The 26396-nt window shown below is 45.8% G+C and overlaps 1 protein-coding gene across 1 annotated transcript in view; it reads left to right on the top strand.

Annotated features, from left to right (window-relative positions):
- LOC146209785 (thromboxane-A synthase-like) overlaps nucleotides 1–26396 on the top strand; it is a 130562-nt gene that overhangs the window by 48524 nt on the left and 55642 nt on the right. Inside the window, exons 10-11 of the mRNA XM_084581142.1 lie at nucleotides 2503–2611; nucleotides 7528–7533. Of these exons, the coding sequence (XP_084437268.1) occupies nucleotides 2503–2611; nucleotides 7528–7533 (115 nt within the window). The remainder of the gene's footprint in view (nucleotides 1–2502; nucleotides 2612–7527; nucleotides 7534–26396) is intronic.

Below are 26396 nucleotides of genomic sequence, written 5' to 3'. Positions count from 1 at the left end.
GTGTAAACCGCATTATCTCGGCTCCAATTCCAAATGAAACGTACTCTAAAATGATTCTGTTTCCAGCAGCTGAAGCGCATATGTTGTCAATAATTTCCTTCAGAGAGAAGTGTTGCTGCGAAGTGGCTAAAGCTTGCTACTGCTAAACAGCATGTCTTGCAATAAAGTCCAACATGTGCAGGCGTACTGACAAAAAACTAGTGTACACTAATTTGCCAGAGCACATTATTAAAGGTAGACTCAACATTCTGTGCCACCTACAACGGCATGCCTGATATCAAATGTGCATCTTTCAGGCAGGAAGTATAGTGCCATGAATTTTATATCATGGTGTACCACCGTAAAAACCAAAACATAATTACATAATACCATTGTGAGCTACACTTTGAGAAACTGACGCTGTCGCATTCAAACTGCACTATGGACAACAATTTGATGCTTATCTGCTCCATCATTTGTAACGGCTCAAATATTGCCAATATTGGCTGATTGCACCCAAGGCATTTCCCACATGCTTTCCGTTGCGTGACTTGGCTCTGAGTGGCGATATTTATCTCAGTGTTTGCACAGCTTATGACCCGGACAAGAAAGGATGCATGCACAGTCATTACTTCTCCGGCGCTGCACAAGAAGCGCCAAAATAGAAAACTCCGTCAGAACTGACTTTTTTCCCTTCAATAATAAAAATTCTCTTGGGCCGCGCTTTGCTGTCGTTTCCGGAAATCAGTTCCTGGTGCGTTGGAACATGCGTATTTTGGTTCCCAATCTATGCCACAATTTATTCTCAAATGTTTTAATTGTGTGTCTTAGAATTAATGGTATTGCTGCGTAAATTCCACAGTGCAAGGCTTTCTCTTGCGAAATACAGTGAAAATAGTGCCGGAGGTTTGATTCTGGGAGAGTGTAGTTGAAAATATGCAGCTTTATTTAGACTATTGACGGCAGATCTCAGGAAGAGTAACCTGCCAGACACCCTACGGACAACAAAGGTACATTTTATATTGGAGTTGTTTGCTGATTTTTACACGGTTGAATGATTTTTCAATCATTTTAGAAAGTAACAGTCCAAAGAATAAGTTTAGCCCAGTTGAAATGTTTTACTTCAAATAACCCCGTATAATGTTTAGTGATATAATCAATGAATAGATGCTGAAATGCATTCGAAGTATTTTATTGCATTGCTATCCCGAATACATAAAACACAATTTCATTTTGTTCTGATTAATAAAAGCTAGGAATGACCAAATGTTTATTCCTATTTACAAGTGCGTCGTTAAATCTCTGAGATTGCATTTTGTTATCTATAACCTGCTTCCAGTGAACAGGATAACAATACTAAAATACTTTCAAGACAACAGTGTTTTATACTCATAGGTTGAGAAAGGGTAATGTTGCCAGAGAGGTTAGTTTGAACCCTAGGCCGGAAGGCGCCGCAGTGTGCTCAGTGCGGCTGCAGACCTCATTGAGCGACATTTAAATGAATTAGGCACTAAACTACCAAGAGCACAAAAACAATTCAACCTGCCGCGGTGGTTCAGTAGTTAAAACGCTCAGGCACTGAACACAGATGTCAGGGACCGAACTCTGGCCCGCCGGCCGCGTTTTGTTGGAGGCGAAACGCAAAGGCGTTCACGTGCTTTGCAATCTCAGTGCACATTAAGATTCCTAGGTGGTCCTGTCCTCCGTTTCATTCCGGCTCGCAAGTTTTGATTCACAGAGATATAGTTTCGCTCAGATTACCACAGACGTACTATTACGTTTCAGCGTTGAGTGTTTTTTTGAATGGTTCATCGAAGCTTTCTACTTATCTCTTCTAAAGCTTTCCGAAAAGCAGGAATCTCAGCGGCCAGTAACACTGTCAGTGAAAGCCCGTATTACGGCAAAAACGGTGGCTCGTACCGGTGATAGCTATCAACAATATTTACTTTTTTCAGACAGTAATTAAAATTGTTTCAGTACCCCAGAATATTGATTTGACAGAATTCATGCGCGTCGGTGGATGGCACATTCATAATTTTCACTGCACGTCGCATAAGAGGCAGAGAACTCATCGCGTTCTTCAGTTGAATACAGGTGCTATACTAACATTTTTTTATCCCTGTTGGTCACATCGCTAATCGCTGAGAACAGGAGATGAAAACATTTAACATTAGTTTTCAAATCACTCGGCTCAGTTTTGCTGCCAGCATATGTCCCTTGTTTCTGTAGTCATAGACTCCGTTGTATTCCCAGATATTCAATGAGGCCTGTACGTTAAAGAGTTTTTTCGCCAATTTCCACAACCCGAAGCACCTATTTTTTTTTGTGAAAGCCAGCGAATGGAGACAGAGTCATGGAAACAGAACAGAGTCATTACCATTTATATTCAAAGTGGCTTACTGAAAGGGTAGCTTTAGGAAATAACTATTTTGTAGAAGCTCGTAAGACACGATGACTGTGGTGAATCCATAAATCTGATTTCGTTGTAAAAAGGAAATATACTTCTGTCCTACTTCAACTTAGGCACGAAACAATTGCAACCGGCCTGAGTTACTTGGCCTATGTCCTCGCAAAGTACCCAGACGTCCAAGCAAGGGTTCGCCGAGAGATTGATGACGTGGTCGCAGAACATGTAAGTAATCGAAAGCGGCTGATTAGCTCATGAGTGTCGTTAAGTTAGCAGTGAAAAGCCAGCTGAATTTACCAGGCTTTATTTAGGGGTCATATGGAGGCTGTAGTGCATTTTGCAGGTGATTGGTAATATACCGCTACACCTGTCTCGCACAAAAAAGCGTAAGGATTACCATCGTGTGCTTTTGTAGTGCGAAATTTTCAAGGGGTCGGCACTATTTTTTTTTGTTGATTTGTGGTACTTCAAAGCCTTTCTTGCACTGCCTCACAGGTGATTGCAGCTGACACGCAGTGAACAGGCAAAATCGACGATGTGATAGCATCTGGGAGTATTTATCAATCTCTTTTTGCGCCGTATTTAGCCATAAAGTTTGTTACAGAAACTATATGCATGTTAGCAAAAGGCTAATCACATAATGGAAAAAGCAAGAGAGTTCAAGAACCCATTTCCTTCTGCTTTATTGATTATGCGAAAGCGTTTGCCTGCGTAGATCACAGCATGATTGTGGCAAGCTCTCTAAGAAATGGGAGTTCCAATTCACCTCGTCTGTATCCTCAGGAACCTGTATGAAAGGCAAGAGGCCACAGTCAGAACTGGGCATGGTCAGATTGGTTTCCAATTGAGAAAGGAGTGAGACAAGACTGCATACTGTCGCCCTGTCTATTTAACCTATATGCTGAGTGCATCATGAGGAAGGCCGGTCTGGACGAGTCTTCAGCTGGATTGAAGATTGCTGGAAAACAAATCAATAACCTCAGATATGCGAACGATACCACATTAATGGCAGAAAGTAAAGTGGAATTCAAGAGACTTCTGATGCGCGTACAAGAAGAGAGTGCGCAGTTTGGGCTTAAACTGAACATTAAAAAGACAAAGATCATGGCGTCTCGCCCTATCAAGTCCTGGAGCATCAATGGACAAGAAGTGGAAGCTGTGACAGATTTTCTCTTCTTGGGCTCCAAGATTACCTCGGAAGGAGACTGCAGCCATGAAATTAAGAGACGCCTGCGTCTGGGAAAGAGAGCCATGGCTAGCCTTGACCGCCTAGTAAAGACAGATACATTAGTCTGCCGACTGAGATCCGTATAACTCGTGCTATGGTCTTTCCAGTTGTGATGTATGGGTGCGAGAGTTGAACTGTGAAGAAGACTGACCGCCGAAAAACTGACGCGTCCGAATTGTGGCGCTGGCGGAGACTCTTGAGAGTTCCTTGGACTGCCAGAAGATCAAATCAGTCGATATTGTCGACCATAAACCGTGACTGCTCATTGGAGGGTCAAATTTTGAAGTTAAAGCTCAGCTACTTCGGTCATCTGATGAGAAGAGAGAAGCCGCTGGATAAAGATTTGATGTTGGGAAAGGTTGAGGGTCACCGAAGAAGGGGTAGGCAGTGAACGCGATGGTTAGATGGCATCCTCGAGGCGCTGCAGATGAAGTTATGTTAGGAATATAGTGAGAGACCGGAAAGCGTGGCGTGATATGGTCCATAGGGTTACGAAGAGTCGGGCACGACTCAACGACTGAACTGAACTGAATCACAGCTGCGCGGGTATAAAGGCAAATTATTGGTTTTCTGTACAAACTCCTGTCCTTAGGTCCCTTTATACCATGCTAGGTATCTACGCTGTAGCCCTGCTGTCTAGCCGGTAAGCTTGCCTGATATATGCAGAACACCAAGGCTAACAAATAGAACGGAGAGAAGTGGGAAACAATGTTCAGGAGGAGGATATGTTAGCCTGTTTATTTAAGGGCGGCTAATAAGAGACGTTAGAGTTCTAATAGGCCTGTATTAGATGATGTACAAACAGCAAGCGCTACCATGCAACTACTAGCGAAAAGTAATGTTACTAATTAAAACAATTTGACTGCACAAACGAATGGTACTCAATGGGCAGTGGCTTACTGATAGGGGACGCACGTTTGGTATACATCTGCGGCTGTAAACGACGACTAGATTTTCAGTTGGGCCACCATTTCAGACTACGTGCTGAATAGCTAAACCAAAAACTGAATAGGTTCACAATTATGTACCGAAGTTGAGGTAATTCAGGCATGTTTGAATACCCGCCAACCTTGTAACACCCAGACATTTAAAACTTTTAAGGAATGGTATTACTTTTTATGTATCTTTTATTACCTTCTATATAGTCGTGATGCATGGATGCGAGAGTTGGACTGTGAAGAAGGCTGACCGCCGAATAATTGACGCGTTTGAATTGTGGTGCTGGAGGAGACTCTCGAGAGTTCTTTGGACTGCCAGAAGATCAAATCAGTCGACAGTGTCGACCATAAACCCTGGCTGCTCATTGGAGGGTCAAATTCTAAAATTAAAGCTCAGCTACTTTGGTCATCTGGTGAGAAGAGAGGAGTCGCTGGAGAAAGATTTGATGTTGGGAAAGGTTGAGGGTCACCGAAGAAGGGGTAGGTAGCGAACGCGGTAGTTAGATGGCATCATCGAGGGCACTGCAGATTAAGGTATGTGATGTTAGGAAGATAGTGAGAGACCGGAAAGCGTGGCGTCATAGGGTCACGAAGAGTCGGGGTCACGAAGAATCGGGCACGATTGAACGACTGAACTGAACTGAATTTGTCCTTGTATTGCGAAAGTGTAAAATTATAGTATACATTCGATCATAGCGTGCTTTAGTTGATTTAGATCATTTTATTATGCATAAAGACGATAAAACGGCTGCCTACATATGGTACATGCAAGAACGAAATGTCATGAACAAAACTTAGAACGGATGCACCTCCGCCCAGAGTAATAAAATTGCCAAACAATTGTTAAGCAGTGGCTTCTAATTTAATAAAAACAGCGCAAACAGGACAACATTGGACAAGGTAAAAGAAAACTAGAGGAAAAGCGCAAACTCACACGGAGACTGAAGGCCCACAAAAATTAGATCTAATGAAAACGAAGCCCTTTCTCGTGAAACATCCCGGGGGTCTTATGCTAGTCAAAAAGTCCCTAAAAAAAAGAAACAACCCTTTGCTTGAAAGAGCAAGAGAGATCTTGCTGACGCATTGAGCACATGTTTGTTCAATGTGTTAAAGAAATCTTGCTACCACGGCATAGGTAATAGTTTTGAACGGCAAGTGACAAGACTTTCAAAGGCCGGTTATCAGGATTCCGTTATTAGTGGGGCCTGTTCTTGTCTACTGAAGAGCCTATTTTATTTCGAAAGACGTCAAATGCGTCATCATGACTTTTCTTAGTCTTTCAAGCAAAGAGGTTTCTTTTTGAGTAAGTTTTTCACTAGCATATGAGCCCAGGGTAGCCAGCCCGGTGCGTAAAAGGTGGATATGGAGCGACGCATGTATGACCTCTTCGGCTAGTATAGCCAACCTTATGCAATTAGCGATTCAACGAAGGCTATAAATAAAGTAGAGTCCATAACAGAACCCACATCTATACAGACTGCTTAGCCGCCGCAAACAAATGAAAATAGTGACAAAGACACGACGTGTAACCCAGGAGATCTATGAACCTAATAAGGAAACAAAGGTACACTCGCAGATACACTAGACACAAAATAATGCTGAGAGCACTGAGCAGAGAAACGTTGACAGCTTCACAGACCAAGTTCCAAACACTAATGCACCGTCCACTAAGCTACCTTTTGATGTTCGCTTTGTTTTCCCCATTCTAGCATCCTCTTTGCGGAAAAGTACACGGGACCTCATCCCGCCGTGCACATACTCTTTCACTAATTACTTAAGTAGACTGGAGGAGGTGTCCCTTAGAAGAATTAGCGCTGGGGCGGCCCATTCCCCGTCGGTCATATATATCGATGGGACCCGCAATGCATAGGACCAACCACCTGCCCGAAATCTTCAACACTGGCTGCAGAGGTGGATGTTCGCCACCTGCTGTGGATTTGTGCAGGGACGAGGGCGTCAAGAACAAGGATTCTCCGGGAAGTAGGACTGTCAGCGACGAGTGACTAGGATTTCTTAAAGTGGAAAACAGACAACACTAACAGCAAAAGCCTTCGCCAGTTTCGTGTAGAAAACGTGTTACATAGTATGCCTTATGTCAAGTAAGCGAAATAAAAAACGTAAGGACGTAGGGATGCTTCACACGAAAGGGCTTCGTTTTCGCCACATTTGTTTTTTCTTGGCATTGGAATAAAGGCTGAGGCTGAGTTGTCAGTTAGCGTTTACCCTTTAGCTTCCTTTTATCTTGTCCACTATTTTCCTTTTTGTATAGTTCTTATTAGGAACGGATGTTTACCAACTCGCCCAACAAAGTATCTTGTTTACGAATCTAACTCTTAGTGCACCTGATGTTTTCTTTCTTAAATGCCCTTTCTGTGATAGGCCATGTCTCAGCTGCCTAAATCCGATCTGTCAGCGGTAGGTTTTCGTAAATTCTTTCTTCTAACTGGTTTTCTGTAGTCGAGTTCATCGGTGATTGCTTCTCAGAAGTGTCTCTGAATACAACCTAAATACCACTACATTTATTGAAAGTAGGAAGTAATGATGGTCGAGGTAATTACATAGTGCGAGCGTTGCCATACACGAACGTTTGATGTCACCTCCTGGCTAGTGTTCCGGTTGTTTAGATTCGAAAACACGATGTAATCAATCTAAAGGGGAATATACTGCCAGTGAAATTGTTAGCAATTTATTGGAAGTTCGTATAGAGTACATTTGATCTAATGTTTTGGCGTTTAGATATGCTAGCGTTGATCAATTGCGCCAGAGAAGCGGCGGTAATGACGAGCTTTAAATGCGCTGTGATTCGTTTTAATCAAGATTCTACTCGGCCCCCGCGGCTGAGTTCGCTTTCTTCGTGCTGCCTGTTTGTGGTCCTCGCAGAAACTGTTGTGTCTCTGCTTTCTATTCTCTTGAAGTGTAAAAGCGAGTTGCTTGCCCGTTTATTGCTCATAGGGAGCAAATGCATCAGTTTTCAGGCGGAGGTTGGTATACACAAATAATCCGTGAGTATACATATATTGCATTCGCTGCAGTGGAGGTCATCAAAAACTTAGTTTTTTTTTCTGAAATTTATATCTGAAATTATAGTAATCAGCTGTGCAAAATCATGATTTGGAAAACAAAACTAAAGTGATCATAAAGTATTCAATTGAAAGAACTCCAACTTGTAATGATGGCTACGATTGAATATTATTTTCACTCACGGATGGGTGCTGAACGGTTAGCCTGTTTGAAATATACTTGCTATATATACCTAGAGGCAGATCTTTATAACTGCTGTGGGTAAATATGTAAACTACATCATCCGCCGCATCCTCGACATACATTAGGAACAAGAAAACTAGAGGTATTTCAAACTAGTTTAATGTTAAGTGAAGTCGATCATGGAAAACCAAAGATCGTAATATACTCGCTGAATAAGAATTACGGCACGCTTCATCTTATGTAAGGAAAATTGCCATTACGAAGGATGCTGAAGCGTGTATAAGGTTTTCCTTCTTGTATGACAGCCCTATTGTTAACAAGGACCCCGTATAAAAACCGAAACGTCATTTTCGTTTTTTTGACTTCGTCAGGTCATGCGATAGTAATTATTCACACTGAACATACGGTGTTCGTTTGTCACCACCACCTGTACGCGTTGAAGTTCTGCAACGTTGCACTGGGTGGACGGGTCCCAAGTACTGCAAGCGTACTCAAGAATGGGATGTACATTTCGAAGAAATAATGCTTATTTTAGCTTAGATGGTGCCTGATTAAAGTTTCGTCTAAGAAAATTTAACGTTCGACTAGCCTTTAGAGTTATGTTATGTATTTGGGCATTACATGACAAATTGGCAGAGGATACAACCCCCAAATATTTGTATTCTCTTGCGACCGACAGGCAGTTTCCATCCATGACAAAACTGGTAAGCATTGGCCACTTTTTAGTTTTAAACCTAACGACTTTGCATTTGGATAAACTAAGAGACATCTTCCAGGATAGGCACCACAATGAAATAGTCCAGGTCGTTCTGTAAATGTTGACAGTCCGCCGCACTAGTGATTTCGCGATAGATACAGCAATCATCCGCGTACAATCCAACACAGCTGGTGGTACGGTCAGTAAAGTCGTTGATATAAATCAAGAAAAGTTGAGGGCCCAAAACTGACCCCTGTGGGACACCAGACACACTTTTATTTATTTATTATTTATTTCAACCTCAAAGGCCCCATTGAAGGGGTATTACATGAGGGAGTTGGTTACAGGGCATAATATTGCTTCGAGTGATGCTCTGAACATTGATGGGTCTGTATGGAGCACGACGTCGGCAGGCAAGTCATTCCAGTCTTTTTGCAGTGCGAACGAAAAACGAATATAGATGCGCAGATGTGCGGGCTTGCAGAGGATGCGTTGTCTTTTCGTGGTTCGTGCAGCTGGAGGTGCGGTATGCAGGGATGATAACAGATTCGTGCGAAAGATGATAATAGAATTTATGTAAAAGAGATAGTCTTGCGATGCTACGCCGGTTAGCTAAATTTTATAAATGAGCATTGCATTTTAGTTTGGTTACGCTTTCATGGTAAGAATATGCAGAGCAGATGAATCTAGCGGCGCGGTTTTGTATTGCTTCTAGCGTGTTAGAAAGATTAAGTTGATTATTGTCCCAAATAGCGCATGCATATTCTAGTTTGGGCCCAGAACTCGATTTGCATCTTTAGAAATTTGAGTTACGTGGTATGTCCACTTAAGATCATGTGTTAAGTGAAGGCCAAGGTATTTATATGTGGTTACTGCTGCCATTTCTGAATTAGCTATTAGGTACTTAAATGTTGGTTCAGAGGGACGTCTGTGAAAAGAAAGTGAAGAAGTCTTTTTCACGTTAAGAGACAGGAGTCATTTACTGCACCAAGTTAAAATGCGATCAATGTCAGATTGAAGAAGTTGGCGATCACTGTGAGTGATTATGGGATGGTACACAACACAATCGTCAACAAATAGGCGTATGTTAGAGCATATGTCAGTTGGCAGGTCGTTTATATAGATAAGAAAAAGTAGGGGCCCCAAGACTGTGCCCTCGGGTACCCCAGATATAACAGAGGAGTGAGAAGAGCATTTATTAGCGAGAACAAACTGTTGCCGGTTAGTTAGAAAGTTACGAAGCCAGTCAAGTAGCAAGGAATTGAGATTAAGCCGCGAAAGTTTCAAAGAAAGCCGCCGGTGGGGAACTTTGTCAAATGCCTTTTCGAAATCTAAGAAGAGAGCGTCCACTAGAATGTTGTGATCAAGGTTGGAGCTTAGGTTATTAATAAATAGAGCTAACTGTGTGTCGCAAGAAAAGCCCTTTATAAAACCATGTTGGCTGGCGTGACAGAAATTAACAGATAAAAGAAATTTCATGACGTGAGAAAAGATTACACGTTCCATCAGTTTAGACGGGACGCTAGTAATGGATATAGGACGGTAATTATGACGGGAAGATGAAGGTCCTTTTTTGGCACTTGAATGACTTAACCCACTTTCCAGTCGTGCGGTACAATGCCTGATGAAAGCAATTGGAGACAACAGGAAACTTGTGATATGTTTTGTATTTTTTAGTACCTTTGCGTTAATATCATCAATACCTGCTGATGATGTTAGTTTCAAAGAATCAATTAATTTAACAATGCCGTGGGGTTCGAATGATATACCGGGCATAGCAGGAAAACCAAAGGATGAAAAATCCGGTAGGTCCCCATCTGGTTCACGAGTAAATACAGAACTAAACGTCAGATTTAATACTTCAGCAACATCGTGTTCCGCAATTGTCGCCATATCATCATCATGAAGTGTTATTGGGTTGCTAGTGTTAGGATTGATACATCTCCAAAATTGACGAGGGTTTGTGCGTAGCATTTCAGGGAGCTTGGTATTAAAAAACGATTGCTTAGCTTTAAAAACATGGGCGCTCAATTGTTTTTCGGCTGCGTAATACTTCTGCCATGTATTAGTGTTGTTATTTCGTCTGGCTGCTCGAAAGAGTCTTTTCTTCTTGTTATTAAGACTCTTTAATGTATTATTGAACCAAGGGGTATTAACGCGCTCGCTTACAGTAATTGTAGGGATGTATTGTTTTACAAGACTATTCATTTTATTCTTAAAAAGAAGCCAGTTAGTCTCGGTGGACCTTCGCTCAAAATCGATAAAAAAAGAAGTACAGAAATTTTCGTGTTCACGGTTAATGTTTAGATAATCGCCTTTATCATAAAGAGTGAGTGTTTTAGTTACTTTCTTAGGTTTTGGTAGGTGTTTGAGAAATGTGGCGTGAATTATTGAATGATCACTAAGTGCAGGAAGATATGAAAGGGATACCAGATTCGCACTCACTTGATGAGCACTCACCGTCCGGAACCACGCATTGTTTTCTCTCAGAAAGGTATGCTTGAATCCATGCTAAGATAGTTGTCGGTATTTAAGAAGGAATATTCTGTGTAACAGAAGTGCATGACAAACAGAACCAAGTGCCTTTCGAAAATCTAAAAATATACAGTCTACCTGTTTACCTGAGTTTCATTGATTGTATCGTCCAGCCGAGATTCCGTTCCAAAGACAACATGCGGCTTCGATGATTCGAGGCGTGGAGCGAATTCTATCGTTTTATTTTTTAGACTGCGACACTTTACTGTAATAGACACTAGATCATGAGATTTTGAAAGTATTGTGTTATGTTATCTTTGTTTGAAAGTGACGTTTTTGAAAGTGCAATTTTCAAATTGGTGGATGCATTCCAAGTGCTTCTGAACTACTCCTTAATGTAAGGGGATGTATAACAGGGAAAGAGTCTAGCATAACGTAGTGAAGATTGTTTGCTGACCGGTTGAGTTTTCAACGTAGTTGTTACGCTTGTGGGTGCGATGGAAAGCTCTCCCGAAGGCATTTTGCAGAATGCTTTGGGAACCAGAACGTGCGAGGAAAGTCAGGCTGACTGGGCTCAAGAGAAGGAGAGTCGGACGACTCCGGCTAGCAGCATCATCCAAATTCCTCCGGACAGCGGATGCAGTCCCCTGCCCTTTGGGATTTCTTTCTCTCGGCGGGGCAGTCTGTTACAATTCGCCATTGACATGTGCGACGACCGACGCGGCCACACCCCAGCACCAGGCAAGGCAGCGAGTGTTTCGGCCATTTCAGCGGAGTCCAGTCGGCCACACAACGCTTGCTCCCACGGGCGGCGTGTCTCGGCACGCCGAAGTCACACGTGCCTAGTGTGTGTGCGTGCGTGTGTGGGCAAACGCTGGCCAAGCCTGGCGCTCGATGGAGAGTGCGTTGCTTTCGCCCGTCTGCTGGAGGTGGAGGATACTATTGTCACGACACTGCGATTGAGGCATCTCATCTTGTTCGGACATGCATTTTCTCCCTTTCCCTCTGAACTGACAAGCGTATAAAGAGCAGCGGCAGACTCCGCTGCGAGAGAGACTACTTGGGAGATGTCGCAGAGTAGACGCTAGACACCAGATGTGTGAGCGTGTTTTTTCTCCGGGCGCGCTTCTCTGTCCGTTCCTGCGTGATGTTGAGTTAAACGTTTGTTTTGTAAGAAGACCCCTCGTCTTTGCTGGGACCGTTGATGCCGTCCGTCGAGCCACGGAGCCGCCAGGCTAACGCTATCGATGGGGCCGCGACTCACATGTAACAACTTGCATCAGCGGTGGGATGAGCCACGCAAGCACCAAAATCAAACAGCGCGTAGAGTGATCACGCACCATTTGCTTCAGCACTGCCCGCTCGCGCTTTAAGCGGGGCCTATGCAGGAATCATAAGGACCACGACAGCTGGCGCGCTTCAGAACAGTCGCACGGCAAATGTTACAGCTGTGTGAAAGAGCATCTAGGGCACACGATAGAATTTTTACAGACGCCAGTCACGTGCACGATCTTCTGAACTTCCTGCATTGAAGTGATGATGGTGATGACTGTAGATGGGCTGGATGAGGACGAGTCTTCTCGTCTGCGCAGTACCGGGTCGACCCAACACTTTCGAGGAACTTAGAGAGGCTACATTAACGGCACAAATATCCCGCCTAGCCAACTCGGAGGCTGGCCGCACTTTATTAACCCACTTAAACCTTAGCCCAGTTACACACCCCTTTGACGGTGTGCCCCTTTCTCCTAATCTCCGCTCCAACCTCATCATACCTCCCATCCCTTAAAACATGTACCCTGAGCGTGACCTGGGCCGCAGAATAGCCAGGGCTCACGCCCTTCACAGACAATATAGCGACGACAAAGAGGTGGTCTACGTGGACGCAGCGGAATATACGTCAGGCTTCCGTACGGTCCAGGCTGTAGCCGACAATCAAGCAAAGAGGTTTACTTCCAGCTATGTAATCACCAATTTCACCACAGAGGCAGAGGAGGCAGCCATTGCGCTTGCTCTCATCTCTATATCTGCCACAAAAATTACCTCCGACTCCAAATCTGCGATTCTAAATTATGCCAACGGCTATATATCCCGCACCGCTGCTCGCATATTACGTTTCTGGCAGCCCCGGTACCTCATAACCCTCATCTGGATGCCAGCATATGCTGGCCTTCCTGGCAACGAGGAGGTTAATTCCATAGCCCGAGATCTTACTTTCCGGGCTAGAATAATGGAGCCCCCTCTACAGGCCAAGGAGCGCCTGCTCTCCTTCCCCGATATTCTCTCGTACTACCGGGACAAACGAAGGGAATATACACCACCCTGCCCCCTCTCTCACCGTACGCAGACCATACACTGGCGAAGCTAGCAGACTCGGACGGCTCCATACCCTACACTTCTACATGCCCGATACCCAGATCAGTTTTCCTTATCATGCAGACTCTGTGGCAAACCAGGACACTTCCTATACATCCTTCTTACATGCCCCACCTTTCCTCTTCCCCATCACGGAACTTAGCAGAGTCCTACTGGGAGTCTCTCATGAAGAGCACCTCAAGTCAAGACCAACGAAATATTACTTCCAGTGCTATGAGGAGGATTGCTCTTCAAGGACTTCGTTTTGCCTTATGTGGGTGTCTCCCATGTAGTAATTGAGGGAGCACACAAGTGCCATTCAGGTGGCTTCGCCCCCAATATTTGTTACTGATGGCAATAAATTGTTTCTACCACCACCTTCTCGTCTGCGCAGTCTTCACTTCGCTTTATTATTAAGCTCATGTACGAACCCATCGTCGTCGGTCGAAGAGTCATTACTAGCAGCCGAGTGCAACACGGGGGCTGGCTGCTTGTGTCCTTTGAGTAGTACGGCGCTTCCTCTGGGCGACCGCTGCCGATGCACCACGTTCCATAGGGGTCCCATTGGCTTCCACTCGCATGTCCATGTGAAAGAGGGAGCGGCCTCTTCTGGCTATGGCAGAAATTGCAAAAAACTGAGGTGACGGGAACGCAGCGTTTTGGTCAAGAACAATTTCTTCTTCCGTCAACCTTGGTTAAAGCTGTCACAGAAAAACGAGTTTTTCAGCCTCTCAGCCCACCTAGAAGCCTTCAGTGCCCACCTGCGCTTCAGCCTGGAGTTCAAGTCGAACAATGTGACCGCAAAACCACTGAAGCTTTGTCGACTTACAAAAGTTGCTTTTGAACGCAAGGTTATGATGAAGCATACTGAAAAGTTTGCGTGTAGACACTAAGACAAGACGCGCCAACTTTTCAGTATGCATGTCAACAAAGTAGCAAAACTTTCCGGTCTCATAAGTTGTCATGAAGGCAGAGTGACTGCTCGTACAAGCCTGCATCGATGAAAGCACAAGCACCTTGAAGCGCCTTCAACAGCAGCCTTTCTTTTCCAAGCGACAGCTGAAGTTCCGCATGTTAGAAATCTACCCGCATGACGCAATAAAAAGCTGCGCTAACGTGACAGGGATTTAGGAAAGGCTGAACACTTGTAAAAAGGTTCGCATGTTCTTTTTTTAGAGCGCAACTCTTTCGCACTCGTTCCTGAGTTTTGCGTCGGCGCCGGCCTCGTAACCAGCTCCGCCTCCCTTTCAGCCCCCCAGTTCAGCCCCCCTCTTCCTGCGTGGCGCCGACCGCGCGTGTTATCTGATTGCTGTGCGCGCTTCCCCGTTCACCGCTGCTTATACCCTCCTCCCCCATCTTCCTGCGTGGTGGCGAGAGCGCTCCTCGGTTGCTAAAATGCCGGCTCGCTATCAAAGCATCACGATGCGTACATCCCAAGCCGAAACGGAGTCACGTTCTCTTTACACGCTAGCGGCGTCAGCTACACCAGTCAGTTGCTGCTATCTGTTCGTTGCGAAGCGTTCCTATGGGCCCACGCGCTGCTTCCCGAAACCTCCCGATAACTCAATTGCTCTCTGCATTTCTCCTACCACAAAGCTTTCTTCATGACAGCCAATAACTGTTGGTGGAGGTTTTATGAAGGAATACATGTGAAAAATTAAAAAAAAAAAGCTTTCTGTAATTGTTCATAAGTGTCTTGTTCAAAATCTTTGCCTCAATGTATCGAAAAGGTGAAACTGCTGATGACGTGCGCTCAAATTTCGCATTAGGAAGTAATGTAATTTGTGGCAATTTTTTGTTTTTGTTAAACGTTCATTTTATCCATACCTGGCGCTTTTTTACATTATATTTATTGTTTCTGTCGTGGCTGTCTGCGCTGCACGGTCCTGTATTTATGTAAACTGGTGCTTTTTCACCGTTTTTTTTTTTTACGCAGCCTAGAGATGGTGTTCTGTTTCACCTTGGTCGTTTTTTCGGGTCTTCTCTCTTTTATTGATTTGTAATCGTGCCGAATGTCATCTTCTTTTTCATGGTTGTTTCTAGGATAGGATAGGATAGGAAATACGTTAGTTTCTCTAGGAGGGTCTTGTGCTAGTAGCAGAACAGTTCCATCTTCCGCCTTCTCACAGGGTCAGTGCCCCTATTCCAGGGCTCCGCTGAGCTTCGCTGCTCGCTGGGCGTGCTGGATTAGACCTAGTGTGCAATCCAAATCGCCGCTGGAGAGCCGGCTCTCCCACTGTTCCGCACTCGGGTCTTTACGAAAGCTGTCGTTATTTCTGCATTGCCACGTGATGTGATATAACGAAGGTGTGCTACCACACCATGGGCAGGTGTCCCGATATTGTGACGGGTAAATTTTGCTTAGGATATGCAGGTTAGGGAATGTTCCTGTCTGCAGTCTTCGCCAGTACACTGCCTCTTGTTGGTTTAGATCCCGATGAGGCGGCGGATAGCGGATCCGTACCCCCTTATAGTAGTTCAGAATATCTGAGTACGTAGGGCCAATTCACTCGGGTAGACCGTCCGATTGGGAGGAAGCTCGGCTCGTGTACCCTCGAGCTACCTGATCGGCACATTCCTTCCCCGCTATGTTGATGTGTCCTGGCACCCAGTAGATGTTGTGTTTGACTTTTGATGGGGTCGCGCTCTGGAGGAGCCTGAGCGCTGCGCGACCTAGGCGGCCGTTCATGTAGTTACGGCACGCTTCTCTAGAATCTGTAAGAATGGTAAGGGATGTGTTGCTTCGATACCCGGCTACCACCGCAAGAGCAACGGCCAGCTCCTCCCCTTCGGTTACCGTGCATTCCCTGACTGAGGCGCTAGCTAGTTTCTTTAGGTTGGAATCAATAGCTACCGCCACTGCGCTATTATGGGAGCTTCCTGTATACGGAGCCGCGTCCGTGTATACCGTTGTGCATCTTGTAGCTATATTTAGTTGTACATACTTCGCCCGGGCTGCTCTACGGGCCACATGCAAATTGGGGTCCATGTTCCGGGGAAGGAAGCTAACCTTTAGCGTCTGGCGATTTGCGTCCGGTATGCTCGCAGTACGATTCTCGATTTCCGCAGCTGCACCTAGCCCCAGTCGCCTAAGAAGCGAGCGCCCCGTAGGAGTCTGCTGGAGCCTGGCTATCTGCGTCACCAGTTGGGCTTCTTTGATCTCTTCGAAGGTGTTGTGAATGCCAAGAGCTAGTAGTTTTGCGTTAGAGGTGTTCATTGGTAGTTGCAGGGCTGTCTTGTAAGCTTTGCGGATGATGATATCTGCACTTTCCATTTCTCCTTTGTTGAGGTTGAAATACGGGAGGGCGTAGCCTACGCGGCTGAGTATCAGGCTCTGAACCAGGCGCAGTGTATCCCCCTCTCGCATACCGCTCCGCTTCTGCGACACACGCCTGATCATCCTGGCGACCTGAGTAGTCGATTGCTTGAGAAGTCCGAGCATATGGCCGCATCGCTGATTGTTCGGAAGCCACATACCTAAGACTCGTATCTTGTCTCGTTCGGGAAGTAGCTGTCCTTCGAGGGAGACATTGAGGGTCCCTTCTTTGTGTTTCCCTTTGTGAATTCGCAAGAGTTCGGATTTTTCTGTGGAGCAGATGAGACCTCGTGCACAGTCATATTCTTCTACGCAGGTAGCCGCTGCTTGCAGTCGTTCTTTTTTCTGGCCGAGCGACCCGGAGGTAACCCAAACCGTGAAGTCGTCAGCGTACATGGCGTGGTGTATGCCTTCGATCTTCTCAAGTTGTCTAGCGAGTCCGATCATAGCCACGTTGAAAGGTAGTGGCGAGATGACGGACCCTTGAGGTGTGCCTTTGTTGCGGGTCGAGAATTTATCGCTGCGAAGGTCTCCGAGCCCAACCTTTGCAGTTCGGTTGGAGAGAAAGGCCTTCACGTAGCTGTGAATCTTCTCGCCACAGTGGAGGTTGTCGAGTCCTTCCATTACAGCCGCGTGGCTAACGTTGTCAAAGGCCCCTTTAATATCAAGGGCCATGACAGCGTTCTCGCCAGCGCTCGGGACATTGGTGAGGACTTCCTCTTTGAGTTGTATGAGGACGTCCTGGGTGGCGAGGTGAGCTCGGAAGCCGAACATGCTGGGGGGGTAGAGGTCTTCATCCTCCATGTAATTTTGGAGCCTCCGAGTAACGACAAGCTCGTAGAGCTTGCCTAGGCAGGAGGTGAGTGAGATAGGTCGGAGGTTTTTGATATGGAGTTTCTTACCCGGTTTTGGGATCCTTACGACCTCTGCATGCTTCCACTCTTCAGGAACCGTGCCTGCGGCCCAGTGCGCGTTGAGGAAGGTTGTCAATTGGTCGACTGCCCCGTCGCTGAGGTTGCGTATTAGTGAATTATGGATCTTGTCTGCACCCGCCACCGTGTTGCGCGTGCATACCTTTATGGCAGCGAACACTTCTTCCCTGGTGATCGGCCTGTCCAGATGGGTGTTCGGTCTTCCCAAGTATGGTTTCGGGTATGCTGCAGGCAAGGTCGTTCCGTAGCATTTCTTTTTTACTTTATCTAACAATTCCTTCTCCGTACCCTCGAAGGTGTGGATAAGTCTGCGGATAGCTTTCCGCTTTCGGCCCTGGTTTGGATAGGGTCGAGGAGGGTCTTGAGTATACGCCACGTTTTGGCCGTGCTGAGGGTGCCGTCCAGCGAGCTACTCAACTGCTGCCAGCTCTGCCTGGCCAGTTGGGCTGCGTGTTCCTCCGCTATCTTGGTGACTTCTGCAATCTTCAGCTTGAGTTTCCTGTTAAAGCGCTGCTTCTTCCAGCGCTTGGTGTGCCCTCGACGTGCCTCCCATAGCCTGAGGAGGCGGGGGTCCACCTCTGGTGTTTGCTCGGTGCGATCCACTTCCTGAGTGGACTGCTTCTGGATGTCTTTGAGTTGTTGACACCAATCATCTATGGAAGTAATTTCCCCTGTCAGGTCCGTGCATGCCTTGCCGAAGGCCGGCCAGTTGGTGATCTTGGCCGTGCCGAGCTTGCGCTTGATGTTGGTGGCTGTTATCGTGATCTTCAAGATATAATGGTCACTGCCTAAATTCTCCAGCAGATTCTCCCACGTTGCATGTTTCGCCCCCTTGGCAAAAGTTAAGTCCGGACACGTATCCTGGCAGACAGAATTGCCAAGGCGCGTGGGTTGAGTTTCGTCTGTTAAGAGGGTACACTGGATCGCTTCCGCCGCATCTTCGACCTCTATACCTTTCTGATTATTTGTGGGGTATCCCCATTGCTGTCCGCGAGCATTAAAGTCACCTACAATTAGCAGCGTGTTGCTTTTAGCAAGTTTGCTGGCCCCTAGAAAGAGTTTATGAAAATTCGTGTCCCGCTGGCGAGGCGGGCTATAAAGGTTTACGAGAAAGACACTCTTTTCCTTGTGCTTCTTTTTGGGAATAATTTCCGTCACTAAGTGCTCAATTTTCGTGTTGGGAATCGGGTCATGGGCTATGGTTACTAACTTTTTGCTCACCAAGGTTGCCATGCGTCCGGTATCGTAGCACGTATATCCCCTGAGTGCCGGTGTCGTGTTAGTTTCCTGTAAAGCTATGATATCGGGTGTGGAGTCTTGCGTGAGTAGAAACTGCATTAGGAGTCCCTGTCTTTGGCGGTACCCCCTCCAATTCCATTGCCAGATTTCTAGTGGTGTTTGTTTGGCCATGGCTTTGGGCGTTGTTCGGATTGGAGCCTTCAGTGACGAAACGGCACTCTTGTATGAGCCTGTCCCGGGCCTCGTTTGTTATTTGTCGCGTATTTTGGCTTTTGACGTGGTCCTGCCACGCAACGTTTTGCTCTATTAACGTGACTTTCTGTTTTAATAGGTTGGTTTTGACATACATAGCATCTAATCTTGCATGAGTTTGGCGAAACTCTTCTTTGATGCGAACCGTGAAATTCTCCACGTGCTGCATGAAAGCTTTTAATTCCTCGGGGCTCACGCCTAAGGCGGGCGGGGTCGTTGCACTTCGACCGGCGGGATAGGGGGCCACGGTACCTGCCCTGTTCTTTGAGCCTGCATCTGTTTAATGAGGTCATTGACTTTTTTACGGAGATATGCATTCTCCTCTCTTAGAGCTTTAACCTCTTCCGAGTTACGCGTAATATTCTTTTCATCCGAGTGCGTAAACAATGAGTTCGGAGGGCCCGCTCCCGAGCTCACCTTAACGCCGCCCTTCTTCTGTTGTTGCTTCTGCGACTGCTGCTGTTGCTGCTCCAGCTTGGTCGTTGACCGGTTTAGCGGCGGGAAAGAGTCCTCCCTGGATCGGCTCTGGCTGCGATCTTGCACTATGCTACGGCCTTGGCTCGAGAAGCGGCCATGGTCTCGCTCCGAGCTCAGCCACCTGGTTCGGCGCTCTTGACTCAGGTTCCGGTTCCGCTGCTGCTGCTGCTGCAATTGTTGCAATTGCTGCTGGGGCTCCCACTGCATCTGCTGCAGTGGTTGTTGCTGCTGCTGTGCCGCTGCCAGTGTTGTTGCCTGGACTGCCGGACGCTGGTCGTGCTGCCCCGGAGCTCGTCAGTAGTATTGAGGCGTCGACCGCACTCTCTGGTGACGTGGTCGCCTTGGCACACCATGCATTTCGCCTTGCACTGGTGCCCTTCTGGTGGGTCGTGTGTGCCGCACGTCCTGCAGAGCTTGGTGTTCAGCGTTGGACAGACGTCCGAACGGTGGCCTTGCGTTCCGCATACGTAGCAGATCTGCCTCGTAGGACGATATGGGTAGGTCTTGAATTCTCCAGAACGGTAAATGACCCACCGCGGGATATACGGGCCGTCGAAAGTGATGAGCGCCGTTTCAGGCCTGCCCAGCATTCTCGCTTCGCGAATCTCCACTCCTTGAGATCGAAGCCGGAGCCTCGATTTCAGTAGGGCCGGTGATTGCCCCGGCATAACGCCGTGGGTAACGGCACGCTTGAGGTCATCAGGTAGGGCTGGATAGGTGCTCGTTTCATAGGTTTGGTCATTTATAGTGAGCTTTTCGATCTTCCTGAGCACGTCGGCGATGTCCAGGTCGGGCGTGCTCGCAATCATGATGTTCGAACCGGGCCGGAGTCTCATGATGTAGTCTTGTTCCTTGATATTTCCTCCGCTGGCCGCGACGAGGGCTTGCGTTGCCTGGTCGACACGGATTTCACTGATTTTTATACCTCCCTTGGGGCGGTAGATGATCTTGATATCATCCTTCGGTAGCGGCGGCGGACGTGGCCTTATTTGCCACTGCGCTCCCGCCAGATGTTTTGATATAGAGCGCGTCACACCAATCGCGTGCGCCACTGCTCTGTCAGTTGCGGCTTTCGGCGCTATCTTGTTTCTTGCTTCTTTCCGGGGTTCGCCTGGCTGCAAAATGACGTAGCTATGCGGTACAGCGAACTTCAAGCCTTTCTTTTTTGGGCGCCGTTTGGAGAAACAAGCGTCCAACGCTCCTCATTTTCGTCTTGCAGTGGGTAGATATCGGCCTCGCAGTCCCGCTGCGGTGGTGAGGTCTCCATGGCTTCGTTCACTACCTCCCCTAGTCCGGCGCTCATATTGACCGGCGACGCGGCAGGAAATTCGTGCGTCTCTTGAATATTCGCCAGACCTTGAGCCGATGGCTGATTAGGTCCACTCCTGGGTCTACGTCGATGGACAGTCGTCTAAGTCCTCTGTCTGGTTGGTATTTGCCTCTTTGGCGTCGGTGACGAACCCCCCCGTCAGGGATCAAGAAACCATCGACGCCCAAAGCCTCCTCGATTTGATGTTGTTCTCCGCCTATGTTGTGTTTTATTTCCAGGTGTTCCGCATAATTGTCCGACGGCCTTCCCCTGGCGACGGTGGACGATGTCTGGCCACGGCCACCTTCCGCCTCGTCACTACCGCCGCGACCGTGAGTGGATGGGCCCTTACTCATCTGCGTGGACTGCCCTTCCTCGTCAGTGGCTTCCGATAGCTGCTTGCGAAGAAGCATGGCATGACGCCGGACGCGACAGCGTGGCTGGCGCCGACCTCCGCGCTCCCCTTCATCACACTCTTGGTCATCGTGGTCATGACTAAGCGGCGTAAGGCTCATAACCCGCAGCTAGGGTTAGCTCCTTGATGTCCGCTTGGCAGTTCACAATCCACGGGCGGCCAAAGAAGGCACTCACGGACAACAGACTTGCCTCCACAGATCCTGCTCAGGGAGATCTTGCAGAATACATCAACGTATGCGGAGTGGGGCAATTGTATCCGGCCAGAAGCTTATCTAAATTGGATCCGAAGCGAAGCGCGTCCGCTCACATCGGCTTCGTCGTGGCGAAAGCCTGAGTGCCGTATTCTGCTACGCAACTGGCACTAATTAGTAATTAGCCAATTACTTATTAATCAATTAATTGATTACTTGGTCATTAGGTGGGTACCTAGGTGATCAGCTATATATGAATTACGTAACTAGTCATTAATTAGTAATTAGTCATTGATTGGCATATGGCCATATAAGGCATGCATTCGCGCAGACTAATCATTCGTGAGATTCGATTACTTAATGGGTTTGTCTTACGTAGTGGACCGGACCTGGTTACGTTGATTTTCTTTGCTGTCAAAATTGCTTTTTCTTGCTAATTTTGTGTACGCCATTTGTTCGCGTGCTGGTTTTATTATTATTATTAGACAGTAGCGGAGATCACGTATATATGGTTTGATTTTCTTGACGAAATAAAGTAGTTAGTCGGCGATAGTGTGCGTCCAATCTTTCCTTCGTGCTTGCCTCGTTAGCGCAGCTTTTTATTGTATCGAATTATGAACCAACTTGACCAACAAGTTCTAATGACCCATTCTACAGCTCGCTCCCAACCAATAAATGAGGCCAGCAACTGAAAGGCAGGAGGTTTCTCAGAAAAAAAAAAGATATGCATTTTGCTGGACTTGAAAGGGAACCAGTCTTATCGACTAATAATCAAGGTTAAAAATTTGTGTTCTAACACCATAGAAGAAAATCTAACACAGAAGAAATTAGCTGATCGGATGCTTTAAACGCCTTCAACAGAAGCCTTTCTTTTCCAAGCGACAGTTCAAGTTCCGCATGTTGGAAATCTACTCCATGATGCAATAAAAAGCTGCACTAACGTGACAATGACGAAGGAAAGGCTGGACACTTGGAAAAAGGTTCTTCGAATTTTCGAAGATGATTTGTGCTGTGGAAGAAGTCGTTAGTCTTCTAAATCAATATATACAAGATGATGTCAGAACAAGCATGATGGGGTTCCTAAATGCGAAATTAGCATCGTGAGCATATTCTTTTGAACATGAACAGAAAGCTCTCGAGTCATTGCGGAAAAACGAGGATGTTGCTATTCTCCCCGCAGATAAAGGAAATGCGACTGTTGTTCTTGGCCGGTTTGCTTATCAGGTGAAAATGACGGCGATGTTGGTGCACGCGACGCCCGAATGTAAGCATGTTATGGACTCTACTTCGCAAATACAGTATAGTCTGCATAAAATTCTTCCAACATATTGGGAGCTCTTCCGCCTTCCCGAAGAGAGCTGCACTACAGGCTTGATGGCATTATTGGATTGGCGGCAGAAATGTTCGGCTCGTCGAAGATTCACAACAGTAGCTTCCCCAGAGGCAAATCATGGATTTCGCGAGATCATTTTTTCCTCCTCTCCGACTACCTGCACAAGGTTTTGGTTCCGCTTTTTGGGGCAAACAGCAACGCACATCAAGAATTCCAAAGACTTCACTCAGAAAGTGAAGGATACGGGCTCAAAGAAAATTACTTATTCATGTCTTTTGATGAACATTCGCTATTTGCAAGTATTTCAGTCGATCTTCCCGTGGAAACCTGCAAAGAGCACTTGAAGAATGACGCAGTATTTTCCGTTCGAACACTGTTGAACATTACCGTGATCAGCGAATTGCTTCATTTCTGCTTGGCCTACACATGTTTGCTGACAATGGCATACAATGGCATACAAGCAGACTTTCAGAACCGCTATGAGTGCTGCTAACTTTACAATTGAATCTATTAGCGCTATAGCCTTTATTGGCTCATGCTCGCGGATAGTGTCCGTCCTTTCGTCCGTAACGCTTTCGTTACGTGGGAGGCGTTTGCTGGAAGCCGACATGGCCGAGCACTAACAGGACGTAGGGCTTCCTGCCATTATGTTTGACAGTAGCTGCCAACTGAGGCCTCTCTTTTCAATGAGAGGGCGATATAAGAATCAGCCTACCAAGACTCTTCCATTCAGGTTATATCTAGATCACGAAAACACTTTCATACGGCTAGATATAAAGCGGGGTTTTATATGTTGGCTGGTAACTTACGCTATCGCTTCAACGCGAAGGTGGGAGTGAGAAGAGAAAGAGGAGCCGTAATGGAGACTTTTAGACTACCGCGTGATAGAGGCTTTCGACTCATCGCAGTTTAGTGATCCAAAATGCCCCAAAATGTTTTGAACTGAGAGACATGGTCTCGTTCACACCATGTTCATAGCTGTTCCTGAGGTATGTTGATGACTGCTTCTGCACTGCAAACAAGCAGCCTCTTCAAATCTTTTTTGAACACTTGAATGGCGTACAGCCATCCATAAACTTCACTCTTGTAGCATCCGGCTCCTGGATGTACTTGACAAACGTGGCGCGCACTGTTTGTTCTTTAGCCTCTTTCGAAAAGCAAAGAATACGGGAAGATACACGGGCTTCAAATCGACTCACCTACGGCTCCCAAGCAAGTGATTGAGCTCATCTGCGACCATCGTGCAATTCACTGTTTATTCAGGTCTTCTACACCTAAGCGATTGGTACACGAAACGATTATTTATGATCATGCTAATGCTTATTGCGGTGGCCTGAACAGCGAGCTCGAAATGTTTTGTCATTGCTTTTTGCAAAGATACAAATGTAGTGCTGTCCCTGAAAACTGGACTACATTTCCAGGTGAACTCAAAAGACTACAAGAAAAATATATAAAGAAAAGGGGCATTCCCCTTACAAATGATTATCAAGAGATAGCCATGGTTCTGAAGAGATAGAAAACGTTCCCTAAATAAAAACAAAAGGTTGTACAGCAAAACCTTAGCAGGCCCGAATATTTGAATTTCGCAAAGGTATGCAAACAAGGCGTTGAGAAGGCCAAAGACAACTTGTATAAAACTCATATGCCAAACGTTTTGCGTACCAATCCACAAACATTGTGGAGGGCATTTCACCTGCGTCTTCGAGGGAACTTCCTAACCTTAAACATGATTCTGGTATTTCTTTAAAGCCCGAGGAAGTTGCATGCGAACTCATTGATTGCTTTTGTAGAGTTTATCAGGACGAATCAACCACACGTTCACCTAGCTCAAGTCCTCATACTTCAAGCAACCATTCCAGCGATTGAATGGTTGCCATCGTCCGGCTACCCTGGACCTAATATTATCACTGCTAAGCTGCTAAATATTACATAACACAATTCAGCACAAATTCTTGCTTGCATTTTTCAGCAGTCGCTCGATAAAGCACATGTTCCACACCACTGGAAAATTTCTAACGTACTTCCCGTGTATAAGACAGGTGATAGGAATAATAAAACTAATTATACGCCCATATCTCTTACATCTATAGCGTGCAAATTAGTTGAGCATATCCTATCTTCCCAAATGATAGACTTTGTCATTAGTGAGGACATACATTTTGCTAACCAGCATGGTTTTCAGCGTGGGCGGTCGTGCGAAACTCAGCTCTTTGAGTTAAGCACAGATATTCATTACAGTGTACGCAATTTAGAACAGACAGATGAATTCGAGAAAGCCTTTGATCGCATAGCACATACACTATTATTACTTAACATGAGGCACAATAAGATTACTATCACAGTAGTTAATTGGGTTTAGGAATAGCTAAGTAATGGGCAATCGGTTGCTGAAATAGAGCATGTCCTATCTTCAATTTAGGCAATTAAATCCGGTGTACCCTAGGGATCCGTCTTGGGGTCCACATTATTCTTGATCTACATAAATAATGTCTCTATTAACATTAGTTCGCTCAGATTGTTTGCAGATTGCGTTATTTATTGCTCTGTGACTAACCTCACCAAATGTCTACAACTAGAAGATGACCTACACTGCTCAACCAAATGGTTCTCTGAATGGTAGATGACTATTATTATTTAAAAACCTAAAGTTGTTCCACAACACGTAATCAAGCAATTTACTACACATTTACGGTCAAATATCTAGCCATTGAGAGCACACCCAGCCGCAAGTACATAGGAGTATACCCGTCAGCCAACCTGTCTTGGAAAGCGCACATTGACTACATATTAGGAAACACTTACAAAACACCGGGTTTCATACGACGGTAATAACATCATTCAACAAAGACTCTAATTCTTGTTTATAACATATTCATATGGCAGCAACTCGAATATGTCTCGATTATCTGGAATCTTCATCAATCATACCAAATAGCAAAACTTGAATCTTTGCAAAGCAAAGCTTCGCTTTCTATTACATGCTACCGTTTCTCGTATTCTAGAATTTCTTTAATTAAGCGAGCATTAGGAGTCCATCTTTTAGAGGCGAAGCGAAAAATTAATCTCCTAATTTTTTTCCACAAGCTTTACTATAACCCTTCAAATTAAAAATTCGAACATCGAGAAAATAAAACCGACCACTCAAATCCTTCCTCGCCGCGACCATGATCACAAAGTGGAAACTTCTTTTGTGCGAAAAAACTTGTTATAATCTTCTTCCCTTTATGTGGCCATTAGTGCGTGGGACTATCTAAATAAAAAAATTGTTTGCCTCATGAATCATGAAAAATTTAAAGAAGCTTTGGAAACGATACTGCCTGCTTAGCAAAAAATGCTCAATAAACTGAGACCTACGCCTATTTCAAGTTTCTCAAGTTTTTACGCTGGCTTACTTTTCTTCTGCTCTGACTTGTGCTCGTGTTGTCATCAACCTGCATATGTAATATTGTATGTAATTGCGTGTTAGTTCTACATATCACACGTTTGGTATTTTCCTTGTATTGGTAACATGTGATGGCAGTATGCAATGTTGTAATAGGGTTTGATGACTTCTCCCTCCACCCCCACCCTTCTATTATGCCACTTGGGCCTCAAGGGTTACAAAATTAAGCGAAATAAAACGAAATTAACCCTGATGAATCGGTGTTACA

The sequence above is a fragment of the Amblyomma maculatum genome, chromosome 1 (assembly GCF_055883805.1).
Source record: "Amblyomma maculatum isolate TAMU_Amacu chromosome 1, ASM5588380v1, whole genome shotgun sequence".
In the NCBI taxonomy this organism is placed as follows: domain Eukaryota; kingdom Metazoa; phylum Arthropoda; class Arachnida; order Ixodida; family Ixodidae; genus Amblyomma; species Amblyomma maculatum.
The sequence above is the reverse complement of the archived record's forward strand: the minus strand, read 5'-3'. Positions and strand labels throughout refer to the sequence as shown.